General features: G+C 53.6%; 3 protein-coding genes and 1 non-coding gene across 12 annotated transcripts in view; 2 read left to right on the top strand and 2 right to left on the bottom strand.

Moving 5' to 3' along the window:
- The window catches only part of VAMP1 (vesicle associated membrane protein 1), a 33,451-nt gene extending 30,782 nt beyond the window's left edge, over positions 1 to 2,669 (bottom strand). For all 5 annotated transcript variants that reach the window (XM_075165524.1, XM_075165531.1, XM_075165515.1 and 2 more), the window contains exons 1-4: positions 2,592 to 2,669; positions 1,727 to 1,871; positions 755 to 913; positions 455 to 506 (exon numbers count right to left, since the gene is read on the bottom strand). In XM_075165524.1, the coding sequence (XP_075021625.1) occupies positions 455 to 506; positions 755 to 913; positions 1,727 to 1,871; positions 2,592 to 2,593 (358 nt within the window). In that variant the 5' untranslated portion in view covers positions 2,594 to 2,669. The remainder of the gene's footprint in view (positions 1 to 454; positions 507 to 754; positions 914 to 1,726; positions 1,872 to 2,591) is intronic.
- Positions 2,670 to 5,745: 3,076 nt separating this feature from the next.
- MRPL51 (mitochondrial ribosomal protein L51) lies at positions 5,746 to 6,555 on the bottom strand. The gene is made up of 2 exons (XM_075165449.1): positions 6,202 to 6,555; positions 5,746 to 6,015 (listed from the first exon to the last, which is right to left on the bottom strand). The coding sequence occupies exons 1-2, from the start codon at positions 6,455 to 6,457 to the stop codon at positions 5,819 to 5,821; spliced, it is 453 nt and encodes a 150-aa protein (XP_075021550.1). The 5' UTR covers positions 6,458 to 6,555; the 3' UTR covers positions 5,746 to 5,818.
- The window catches only part of NCAPD2 (non-SMC condensin I complex subunit D2), a 28,494-nt gene continuing 22,832 nt past the window's right edge, over positions 6,014 to 11,675 (top strand). For 3 of the 5 annotated variants that reach the window (XR_012676142.1, XM_075165407.1, XM_075165436.1), the window contains exons 1-11: positions 6,578 to 6,894; positions 7,001 to 7,076; positions 7,234 to 7,292; positions 7,750 to 7,931; positions 8,398 to 8,537; positions 8,871 to 8,998; positions 9,083 to 9,206; positions 9,288 to 9,435; positions 9,966 to 10,163; positions 10,689 to 10,823; positions 11,379 to 11,463. Coding sequence is in view for 4 of the 5 variants with exons in the window: in XM_075165407.1 (XP_075021508.1) it covers positions 6,771 to 6,894; positions 7,001 to 7,076; positions 7,234 to 7,292; positions 7,750 to 7,931; positions 8,398 to 8,537; positions 8,871 to 8,998; positions 9,083 to 9,206; positions 9,288 to 9,435; positions 9,966 to 10,163; positions 10,689 to 10,823; positions 11,379 to 11,463 (1,399 nt within the window). In the remaining variant the exon portion in view is untranslated. Of the gene's footprint in view, positions 6,139 to 6,577; positions 6,895 to 7,000; positions 7,293 to 7,749; positions 7,932 to 8,397; positions 8,538 to 8,870; positions 8,999 to 9,082; positions 9,207 to 9,287; positions 9,436 to 9,965; positions 10,164 to 10,688; positions 10,824 to 11,378; positions 11,464 to 11,675 lie in introns of those variants that run through there. The other 2 variants (XM_075165425.1, XM_075165416.1) reach the window with 2 other exon arrangements.
- LOC142078134 (small nucleolar RNA U85) lies at positions 7,353 to 7,675 on the top strand. The gene has a single exon (XR_012672143.1). It is a non-coding gene; the product is annotated as a small nucleolar RNA U85 (small nucleolar RNA).

The following is an 11,675-nucleotide window of genomic DNA, read 5'->3' as shown; positions in this document are numbered from 1 at the left end:
TTTGCAGACTGAAGGAGCTACATTCAAGTAAAAAAGTAGACTGGAGACAAAGCAATAGGGAAAAAAAGGAAAGAACAAAAGGGCAAGTTACACCAAAGGTCCCCCAGAGACCTCCAAATGCCCAACCAGGGAAGGGACTTGCCAACCCACCCACTCCAGGGTAAATGCCCCTCATACTTACAGGTTTACCTGACCTGGCAGACAGAGTTTCCCATTTCTACAATGTCGGCCACCCCCAATTCCTTTCGTTACTATGTAAAGCATACCATTTCCACAGTAAGTGTAGGAGTTCCAGCACCACCACCTCCCTTCCCCAAGGACTGAAGTTAACACTTATGCAATCAAGACCCTCCAGATTTCAAACCAAAAAGGAAGAGTTTAAAGTACTCTTTTAAAGTACTTAAAGAAGAGTTGGTGCTTCTTCACCTTTGATCCTGGGCTTTTCAGTACTTACTTACAATCACCACCACCACAATGGCACAAATCACTCCCATCATGATCATCATCTGGAGAGAGAGATTGTCAAAGAGTAATACTCAAAACAGATTGACAAGTTCACATCTTCCCTGACAGCCAGGGAATATAAGCCAGACCCTGAAGGTAGGACAGCCAAGGCCTCAAAGTCTTTCCACAGTGAAAGAATCCTTAGCATTTGAAATAGTTATTAAGCCCCAACTATCCTCTCAAAGCCCTGCAGGAGAAGACTAGCCCAACTGCCTTCTAAGGAAGGAGATCATGGCACTAGGAAACTCACCTTGCAGTTCTTCCACCAGTACTTCCTTTTGAGTTTTGCTGCACTACTTTCAAATACTGAGGCACCAGCCTGAAGTGCATCTGCCCGGTCATCTAGCTCTGACAGTTTCTCGTCTCGTTTCAGCACCTTGTCTACATTTACACGCATTATATCAACCACCTGCAGAAGGAAGAATAGTAGCAGCAGTTGTATTGGTAAAGAGAGTTGAAAGAGTAAGAGCAGTAAGCTGGCCAATAACTAACACTAAGATACTAACAAGTGAAAGCCCTAAACAAAGAAAAAAGGTCAGGATAGGAAACAGCTTTCAAGTCATTGCCTACTTTGAAGCAGGGAAAAAATCCTAGACCCTCTGTTAAAGTATCAGTTCAAGAACACTTAAACCAGGTCCTCAGCCCCACATTCTCACCTTTTTAAAAGCTCTCAAATCCAACAAGCCTAAACCACCACCCTCATGAGAGTAATCATATGCTCACTCCCCAGTAACTGCAAAGATAACTTAGAGCTACATGTTGCTGCCCCAGTGAGGCACAAAGGCGTTACTGCATGCCAGCAGCCACGCTACAGTAGACACTGACCCTGGAAAGTCAGCCAAGGTTCCCCGCACATTGAGCCTGCACACAGACTGTTCCCTTGACGCAGCAGGCAGGGATTAAGAGCGGTTCTGGATGCTGTATAGCTTTATTTCCGTAACACATACACGATACAAGGTACCAAACATCTAACAGGCCTTCTCCTTAGAAGTCGTATCTGGAATTAAGCAGCTTTTAAACATAAAGCAATTTCATCTCTCCTCCAACCTCTTTATAGCTCTGCCATCATACTTTGATTATTAATGCATTTCTGGTATTGGCATGACAAGAGCATCCACCCCCTCAGCAACAGATGCTTGTCAAGAACATCGCTGCTGCAGAGCGGTAGGAGAAAAGTCCAGGCAGCCTACGGGAAGCCAGCACGGCTGGCAGAGCTACTAACCTCCTCCACTTGGGCCTGCGTCTGCTGCAGCCGACGGTTACTGCTCAGATTGGGGGGTGGCCCAGGGGGGCCCCCACCGGGGGGGCCCCCAGCGGGGGCTCCCTCTTCTGGGGCCCCAGGAGCAGGTTGCTGAGCTGGGTCAGACCTAGGGAAACACACGTATGGGCGAAGAGAAAACCCCGTCAGCCGCTCAAGAGAGACGACCCCCCCTCCCGCACTCCCTCCAGTGCCCGCAGCTGGGGGCAGTGTCAGCAGCAGCCCCGAGGGCCCGCGCCCTCCCTGGATCCCCCCGGACCGGGAGCAGGCGAGCTCGGGGGAGAGCCCGGAGCAGGACAGGCCCAGGAGGGGAGCGGGGAGGGCAGCCCCGTGGCGGGAGCCTGGCGGGTGCGGCCATGCCCGGCGCTGCGACCTCCCGGGGGCCGGGGAGGGGGGTGACAGCCGCGTGGCCGCGCGGAGGTGACCGGGACGTGGCCCGCAGCGTGCCGCAAGCGCCGGGAGGAGCGCGGGGGACGGGGCCACGCCGACCGGACGCAGCATGGGGGCGTCCCGGGGGGGACGGCAGCCCCCGGGCAGCTGGGCTCAGCGGTGGCTGCCGGCTGGGAGGGGGCGCGGCGGCCCAGAGCCCCACGCATCACCGGTGGGGCATGGCCCACGCACGCACACCCACCCCCCCCACCCCCCTCCACGCGGCGAGGAGCGGGACCGCCCAGGGCGCGGGGGGGCGGTGCGGGCAGCCCTGCCTGCGGCTGCTGCTGCAATGCGCCACTCGGCCCCGCCGCCGGCCGGGACGCGGGCTCCGCGCTGGCCCGTTCCCTCCCCCACGCTGCGCCCGCCGCAGCCCGCCTACGATCGGGAGGACACTCACATCGCCGAACCGGACCAGGACCCCCGGGCACGCCACAACAAGCAGCTTCGCACCTGTACCCTCCCCCGGCAGCTGCGCACCGATACAGCCGCCGCGGGGCCCCCCGAAAACTTATAGGAGACGAGGCTCCGCCCCTAGAGTCAACAGCCAATCAGAAGTGGCCGCAGGCAGGACTCGCAAATCAGCACCGCCTTTGGGTTCCTCCGCAGCCAATCAGTGCTCCTCAACCCTGCCGGAGCGAGGCGCCCTGTGAAGATTGAGATTTAGCCGAGCCCCGCCCCCTCCCTCGCTCCGGACTTCCGAGGGGACAAGCCCCGCCCCGCTATGGCTCGCCCTTGGCACCGCCCAATGGGAGCAGAGCCCGCCCCCCTCCTCCCCCGCTCAGCATGCGCGAGCCGCGCGGCGCCCCGCCCCTGCGGAGGGGCCGGTGAGGAGCGGGGAGGGGGTGTCCGGCGCGTCCCTCCGCCCCGCCGGGCCCGGGCCCTGGCCCTCTCCCGGTCCCGAAAGGGCCTGGGTGGTCGCCGGCCCCGAGCGAGGCCCCGCCGCCGCGCTCCGTGCGGGTCACGCAGGGCCTGAACGTGGTTACCTGCCCCGTCTGGTTCTCCGCTTCGGGCCCAGCCCGTGCCGGCGCCGTTACAGCCGGGGGCCGCGCAGCGTAACTCCCGCCCCCGTGGTGTGTTTGTTGGCTCTGGTCAAGCCGCTGTCTCCGCAATTAAGATAGGCCGCCGCCGGCCCGCTTCCACCATCCAGCAGGGCACGAAGGGGAACGTGAAGGAGTCCCTGAAGCGGCTGCGTTTGAGCCTCCGCTGCCGGCTGGGGGAAACCGGGCTCTAGCAGCTGCCCCGCGAACAGGTACGCGTTTGGGGTCTTCCCCTCTAAAGATTTTAAGAAGCCTGCTGGATCAGAAGGGAAGATGCTTCGATTTGGGACAAAAAGGGAGGCAGGAGCGTGCTGGTGCAAGAAGTCCCCCCCTACAGCATTTGGTGCGGTGAGTAGGGTGGCAAGCGACTGGTTCACACCCACGCTGAACTTCAGTTTCCTTTCATAAGGTGATACAGGCTATTAATAAAAGTTTTTAGTGTCAGATATGGTAGATTAGAATCATAGAATAGTTTGAGTTGGAAGGGACCTTTAAAGATCACCTAGTCCAACCCCCCTGCCGTGGGCAGAGACATCTTCAACTAGATCAGGTTGCTCAGAGCCCCGTCCAACCTGACCTTGAATGTTTCCAGGGATGGGGTATCTACCACCTCTCTGGGCAACCTGCTCCAGTGTTTCACCACCCTCATTGTAAAAAATTTCTTCCTTATAACTAGTCTAAATCTACCCTCTTTTAGTTTCAAACCATTACCCCTTGTCCTGTCGCAACAGGCCCTGCTAAAATGTTTGTCTCCATCTTTCTTCTAAGCCCCCTTTAAGTACTGAAAGGCCGCAATAAGGTCTCCCTGAAGCCTCCTCTTCTCCAGGCTGAACAACTCCAACTCTCTCAGCCCTTCTTCATAGGAGAGGCGTTCCACTCCCCGATCATTTTCGTGGCCCTCCTCTGGACCTGCTCCAACAGCTCCATGTCTTTCTTGTGCTGAGGGCTCCAGAGCTGGACGCAGGACTCCAGGTGGGGTCTCACCAGAGCAAAGTCGAGGGGCAGAATCATCTCCCTCGACCTGCTGGCCACACTGCTTTTGATGCAGCCCAGGATACGGTTGGCCTTCTGGGCTTCAAGCGCACATTGTCAGCTCATGTCATTAGTAGATACACGAGATAGAGACGTTCTAAATTACAGCCTGGGAGCTAAAAGACCACGGCTACATGGAAGGTGAAGACTTAATACAGGGTTGTGACGAGAGCCAGATGATTTGCAGATAGGACTATTGAGGGTTAAGGAGCAACCTAGCACTAGCCTCAGCAGAACTGAAGGGTTTTAAGCTGTGCCTTCAGACAAGCTGTGAAGGGACAGGTCTTGGAAAACGCTTCCGTAGCTTGGCGACCTTCCCACTGCAGTTTGGGGATTGTTCCAATAACCATTGCAATAACAGAAGATGGAGCTTGTGGAACTACTGGCCCACAGAGCCCTTGCCCAGGGGTGCTTAGGGACTAAGAGCTGACAAAGGGTACAAGATACTTTTCTCTGACACTTTTCCAGTTTCCGACATACTTCCAGCCAAGGATTTGCTACACCTGTGGTTTACATATGTAATAACCCTCAGCTGCTCTCTTCCAGGTGCTTGCTCAGTCTCCACTTGAATCTGTGCATGTTTCCTGAATCCACAACACCTTTTGGCAAGAGTCCCCCAGGTCTGCCACCCTGCTCCTGAGAACATGGACTTCAGCTGCTTGAACAGAGACTTTGGCTTCACCTTTCTAAGGCTTAGACCTAAAGAAAGTTCTTTTCATTCCCTGCCACTTCCAACCAACTGCTCTTAAAAACAGAGTAGCATTGCTCTGTAACAGGACACAAAGTCAGCCAAATTAACAACTAAGGGCAAAGAGATAGGCAGATGCCTGCTCATCATACAGATTTTTCTGATGTATATAATGGTCTTTCTCATGCTGGACTAGAGGTATACCAGCTTTGAACTCACCTTAACTTCTGCTCTAAAGGAACAAATAACAGTTATGGAAAACTAGAAGATAAGAGTTTTTTAAAACAGTTATAAACAAAAGACCACTTGGTCAGTAAGTGTCATTAGTATAAGGTTAAGTCATCATCCGTGTGAAAGAGACAAATCCTGTTCTAAAGACAGGTTTTGATGCCTTTCAACTAACATTTGGATCATTCACGCTTAATATTAATCAAAGATAAATGGAGGGCAAGGGGGCAAGCAGGAAGAAGTATTAGCAAGCACTCTTATTGCTAACTTGAAAATCTGGCTGTGAGGAAAAGCCTAAGATGGCGTGTATTGAAATTGTCAAGTAGGATGTGAGAGCCTGGGGCTCACAGAGACTCAAAGGATGCTAGAAGCCTGGCCAAAAAGTAGAGGACTCTTGGGCCAAGTTCAGGGATGCAGGCTAGAAGAGATGTCTGTGAGAATTATGTCAGAAATGATTGAGGGGGCAGAACTGGCACAGAGGAGCTCAGGCCTGGAGCAGCAGCAGAACCTTGGGTCTGGGCCAGAAATGCACAGCGAAGGTTGCAGAAAGCACTTGGGAACCCAACTGTACGAAAGTCAGCTTTATTCTGACCGTGATGCCACAAAACCAGGCTCCACGTGCTGAACCCACGGTTGCTCCTAGCGGTGCTTCCCCGTACGATTGAAACGCCTGTACAAGTACCGAATCCTCTTGTTGAGTTTGTGGAGGTCCTCTACAAACATCCGATCTCCCACCACCTGCTTCTTGCGGATGCACCTCTGCAGCTCATTCCCCCGCCAGCCTCGCAGCCACTTGGGCCCCACGATGAGGTTCTTCGGGTGGATCTGGAAGTCACCTGAGAACAGGAGGGCAGAGCAGAAAGGATGAAGCCAGGCTCGGGAGGAGTCCGTTCCCAGGGCGGCCGGCCCCAATCCTCTCCCCCCGCCCCCTCGCCGCTGGAGGAGCCGCTCGCCCGCAGGTGGGTCCACCCTCCCTCCCGTCCTGCCCTGGCGCCACAGCAGGAAGTGTGGGGGGGTCTTACCCAGGATTCCCACGTTGTCGTAGACCCCGAACAAGGCCCGTTTTTCCGTCCACCGATCCACCTGCTTGGGCTTCGGGGGCTCCTTGATGCGGAAGGGCCGGGTGAGCCCTGCCAGGGGCGAGGAGAGGGGCACGGGGAGGCCGGGCCGCACGGGCCCCCAACGCGCCCCGCCACAGCTAACGCTCCGCTCGGCTCGCACCAGGGGCGCGGCCCGGCCCAGCAGGGCTCGCCCCGCCGCCCGCACCAGTGCCGCCATTGGGGTGACCCCGCGGGCGGTCACCCCGCCGCCGGGAGAGGAGGAGGGCTGCCGCCGGGCTGCCCGCCCCGTGGCTCCGGCCCCGCCCCTTCCGGTGGCTGTAGTTGTCGGGAAGCGGAAGGATGAGGGGGTGACGTCGCGCTAACGGTCGATGAGGGAAGGGGAGCCGGCGATTGGGTGAGGCGCTGGCGCGCGGCTTGCGCTACTGGGCGCTGATAGGCAGGGGAGGGGGCGGGGCGAGCGCGGCCCGCGCGCGCTGTTTTGAGTGCCCGGGCCTGAGGCGGCGGCGGCCTTTGGGTCTGTGCCGGGCGCTATGGCGGCGGCCTGGGAGTTCCACCTGCCCCTCGCCCCCGCCGACCTGCTGCGGGACGGCGGCCCTGGGCGCTACGTCGTGCAAGAGGTGCTGCCCGCCCGCGAGCTGCCGCCCGCCCTCGTAGGTAAGACCCCCCCACACCCATCCCGGCCTGCTCCGCTCCCACCGCCGGCTCACGGCCGTGACCGCCTGTGTGTCCCTCCCCCGCCCCTCTCCGTGTTTCCCCGCAGCCTTCCGGACCGCCTTCCGGGCGCGGGGCGCGCTGGCAGTGCTGCAGCACTTCGACCCCCTCTACAGCTTGCTCCAGTGAGTACAGAGTGACGAGCGCGGGGCCGGGGCTCCCGGGGACAGCGGGAGCGGAGCGGGTGGAGGAGGGCTGTGGAGAGGCTGGTGCACTCGGGCGCCCGCGCCTCTCATTGGTGGTGTTTACTCGCTGCTCTCATGCACTGTGCTTGCCTTGCAGCCACTTCCGAGCTGTGGGGACTGCTGTCAAGGAGGATGCCCTGGAGCTGATGATGCACGGTGGGTATCAGCTGTTTCCAGCTGAAGCAGGAGTAATAGAGAGGTTGCTCTCCTTCGGCAGCTCAATGATGATATAAAGGCTAATGTGACTTGACCAGCTGGGTTGCACCCTCAGCCCATTCCAGTAATACGGGTCTGTAATCTTGGTGGACAATGCAGAGCTGTGCGTGTTCGCTGTAAGGGCAGGCCGACAGAAAATCCCCTTTCCCACATCCTTGGAAATTACATCTTTGGGATGGATCAGCTCTGAGTGAGTGTTTCTATGAGCTGATGGGGGGCTGTGGGGATAGGACAGGATAGCACATCCAAGGTTTGGGTTGCAGGGGGTAGCCCGTGTTACAGCTGGTAAGATGTGAGCACACGTCTTTGGTAATCTGATGACTGCTCCAAGTCTCCAAAAGAGAGGATGGCTGAGGGGCCTGGCAAGGAGAGCTCATAACTTTCTGCCTCTCTTCAGTGGTGTCCCATCATTCCAATGAACTTCCTGCCATCTTGGGTGATTCTGGGCTGAGCCATGCAGACCGCGCTGCTCACCTCAACGCTCTCAAGATGAACTGCTATTTGCTGACTGGATTGGTGGATGCCTTTGAAATGGAAACCTGCAAGAGTCGCTTGTTGGAGGTGGATCCTGGTGGGAAGGTAGGTGAGGGGAGGAAAACAAGATGATAAAAGTAGGAAACGTGTAAGCTTGCTGAACTCTGTAGTATCTATCAGATGTTATAGCTGGATTTATTTAAACATGATGCCAGCAAGAGCAGTGCATAATGTGGAGTACTGGGATTTCTGTGAAACTGTACATGGAAAACAGCCAAAGGGACCATATGTGTCTAAACATCAGCAGGGACTCAGATGCCCAGGCCCCTCTGTTTCTTTCTTCAGTGTCTGGCTGGTACTTAGCGTGCCAGTAATTTCTTGACTTCCCTTCTGTAGTCAAAAATGACAGCAACGGTCATTTGATGTGGGTATATACAGTACATCTCACTATATGTCTCTTAATGCTGTAGAATTTAACAGTCTTTTTCTTTTTGGAGGGAAGCAGGGTGGCAATGGGGTTTTTTCTGTTGTCCAGCTGCTGATGTATCGCATCGCGTAATCTCCTTTCTAGAACAAGAAGAACCATACCAAGATCTCTGGATCCTTTTGGGAAGAGGAGAGGGAGCCGCTCTTACGGCTGCTCACGCAGCTCCTGCAGCTGGATCTCCGTCAGCTTTGGGGTGGTTTGGTGGTGGAAGAAGAGTTTGTCAGGTATGGGATGAAGAGAATGTAGAGGTCGGATGGGTGACTGGTTTTCTGGAAGGAGGGTTAAATGTTAAATCTGCTAGTGAGGTGCTATTACAGCCCTCAGTGGGGTGCAGATCGCTGGGAAACTGAGGAAACTGTCTTGAGGCAAAAGCAGTGTGTTTAGGAACCTCTTCCTTTCCTTATGTAGGCCTCTAAACTTCAGATGTTGTTTGTTCAGTTTTTTAAGGATACTGGAGGACCTCTCTGGTTTGAGAGAAATGTTTGCCTAGCGCAGTGTGCTAGAATGATGTTGATGCAAGTTGTGATAGTGATACTGTCTCTCTTCTGTGGCTTTAGCTTAATGACAGGAAGCTGCTACCGTATCCTGGAGAATTCAAGCATCTGTCTTCAGAAGTACCGGGCCACACGGGAAGCTGTGATGCATCTGCTTGCTGCAGCTCTGAATCACTATGATCACATGTTCAGTGAGTTCCTGCTCTTCTGCTTTCTTCCTGAAGCCATTCCCAATTACTTTCCCTGACCTCTTTCTTCCTCCTCACGTGTGAAAGGTGCCACTCTGAAGATCACGCAGATGCTGCAGCACTTTGAACATGTAGCCCCAGTGTTTGCACAGGCTGTGAGCCTCTGGGCTACAGAGTATGGTCTGAAAAGCCTGGTGGGTGAATTGCTAAGGTGAGAAAAATACCCCGAGGCTTGTCCTTCTATCCCAAGCAACTTGAGGCACCCTATTCCTTGTTTCATCTTTCTGTGCAGGGAAATCGGACAGAAATGTCCGCAGGATCTGGCTCGTGATGCTTCTGGAATCAAGGGTTATGCTACCTTTATAACTGAACTGGCTGAACAGATTCCAGCTCTGGTGCTATCCAACATGAGCGTTCTCCTGCGTCACTTGGATGGGGAGGTACATTTCCACAATATTACCTGTCTGGAGAAGTCAAGTGGTGGAGGTGCTGCTACCCATTTTTTCTGTCTGAAAAGAGAACCTCTTTCACAGAGATCAAGTAGCCAAAACCTGCCCTTTGGAATAGGTTCTGCCCTTACCTAAAAGATGCAAGGAAACAGAAACCATGACATCTACTGTCTGGTTGTGACTCCCAGATACCAGAGAATGGGAAACTGCTTACTGGTTTGAGGTCCCAGCTGTTGTCCCTTGTTCTTCGGTACTTAATGAGTTTGTCATTGTGTTACCTTTTCTTAAACTGCCCTTAAAAGCCATAAGTGTTTCTCATATCAGTTTTTGGCTTCTGTGGACCTAGCTGGATAGCAGGGTTGGATTACTGTCTCTTTCAGGCACAACTATGTTCACCCAAAGTTAGTACAAAGTCCATAATGGAGAAATTGCTAGAGCCTGGGACTTGGATGGCCCAGAGTTTGGCATATCAAGTCGTGTCTTTTTGTCTGTTCCTGGTTCAACAACTCCTCTTTTTGCAGAGTTATATGATGCGAAATGCCATTCTGGCGGCTATGGCAGAAGTGCTGGTGCAGGTGCTGAATGGTGACCAGCTGGAGGAAGCCGCCCGTGGTACTCGGGACCAGTTCCTGAATATGCTGCAGGCCCACATCTGTGACATCAATGGCTTTGTGCGCAGCCGCGTGCTGCAGCTTTTCACTCGAATCGTTCAGTGCAAGGTAAGTCTGTGCTGGGGAAATGGCGTTGCCTCAGTCACCCCTTCCCTTGTTGTGCTTTCTAAGGGATTTTCTGTCACCCTGCTCTTTGCAGAGACTGAAGTTTAACAGAGAAAGGTATTGTCCCTGTGTACTGTGGTGTCTGCAATTCATTTTTCCCAAGAGACCAAAGATCCTAGGGGTGAAGCAACTGGGGAGCAGAAATTAAATGCTGCTTTTTATTACTGGGACAGACTAGAAGGAAGAGCACAGTACGCAAGCTCTTTTTAGACATCGGTATGGGAAAACATCACCCTCACTAGACATACTAAGACTCAACTCAACAGGACCCTGGATAACACCTAATCTAAGTCCTTGCTTTCAACAGAGGTTGGATCAGATGATGTCCAGAGGTCCCTTCAGACCTAGACTTTTCTATAAATCTATAATCTGTGCCTTTTAGTACATTAATATGTCTGCAGTAAAATAACTTCTCATGAGTCTCTGGACCTTCTTGATAACTTTGTCCATGCTCTCATTGTGTGCTAGGCCCTGCCTTTGACTCAGTTTCAGTCTGTGGTATCGCTGGCTGTTGGGCGTCTCAAAGACAAATCTGTGGTAGTAGTTAAAAATGCGATCCAGCTCCTGGCTGCGTTTTTGTCCAACAATCCCTTCTCCTGCAAGGTAATTCTGACTAGTATGATGGATATGCTAGAGGTCTGTTTGCAGGCTGAATATCTGCAGTGTGCTATAGCCAGGGCAGCAGCCTTTCTGTGTCTTATGGGAGGGACAATGTAGCCTTTCGCTCTGCAGGTGGGAGCTTTCTGGTTTTCCCAGGTTCAAATCTTGCTTTCTCTGGCTCTTCCCTCGCTTAGTGTAATTGATAGGTATGCTGAAGGCCAGGAGGGATGTGTTTGACTGTGGAACCTGCAGCAGTTTGGTTTGAATCCGCTGTGGGGTTTCTTTCCTTAGGATCAGAATTAGTCTTTTAGAACTGCACAGAGCTGCAGCTCTTCGTGTTTAGCTGCAGCTTCTCCTGAGCTTCTGAGCCTGAAACTGGCAATTTACAGCAGTTTCCGTTCTGGGATGATGGCCAGAGTCTGCTATTCCAGTTTCCAAAACCAGGGTTATCTGAGGGGATTGACAACTTAAAGCAGAGAGTGGAAGAGAAAGGAGAATTCTAGCATTTCAGAAAAAGGAGGATAAGTAACATACTACTTCTCTTCCTGGCATCTTCAGTTAAGCTGTACTGACTTGGCCGAGCCGCTGAAGAAAGAGATGCAGAAGCTGCAAGAAATGAGGGACCATGGCAGATCTACAGCAGGTAATTTCCCTTTTTTCTCTTTCCCCTTCCCAAGGCATACCAGGGCTTATTTTTCCTCATCTTAAATTTGCTCCCAGGTTGTGGTGGCTTTTGTCTCAGATCTTACTCATGTGAGACAGTGAGGCCAGATAACTGGGATTAAACTCACAACAGTTTTTCATACAGTGGTGTTCATACAGGACTGTATGAATGTCCATATCTAGATCAACAGT

This window comes from Calonectris borealis, chromosome 1 (genome assembly GCF_964195595.1).
Source record: "Calonectris borealis chromosome 1, bCalBor7.hap1.2, whole genome shotgun sequence".
NCBI classification, from domain to species: Eukaryota; Metazoa; Chordata; class Aves; order Procellariiformes; family Procellariidae; genus Calonectris; species Calonectris borealis.
This window is presented reverse-complemented; position numbering and strand designations above follow the sequence as displayed.

Bases quoted from the DNA above. Each gene is read 5' to 3' on its own strand.
- MRPL51 (XM_075165449.1), bottom strand. From the start codon at position 6,457: ATGGCGGCACTGGTGCGGGCGGCGGGGCGAGCCCTGCTGGGCCGGGCC. The intron at 6,016-6,201 runs GTAAGACCCCCC...TCCTGTTCTCAG, and splicing joins CGACAACGTGGGAATCCTGG to GTGACTTCCAGATCCACCCG.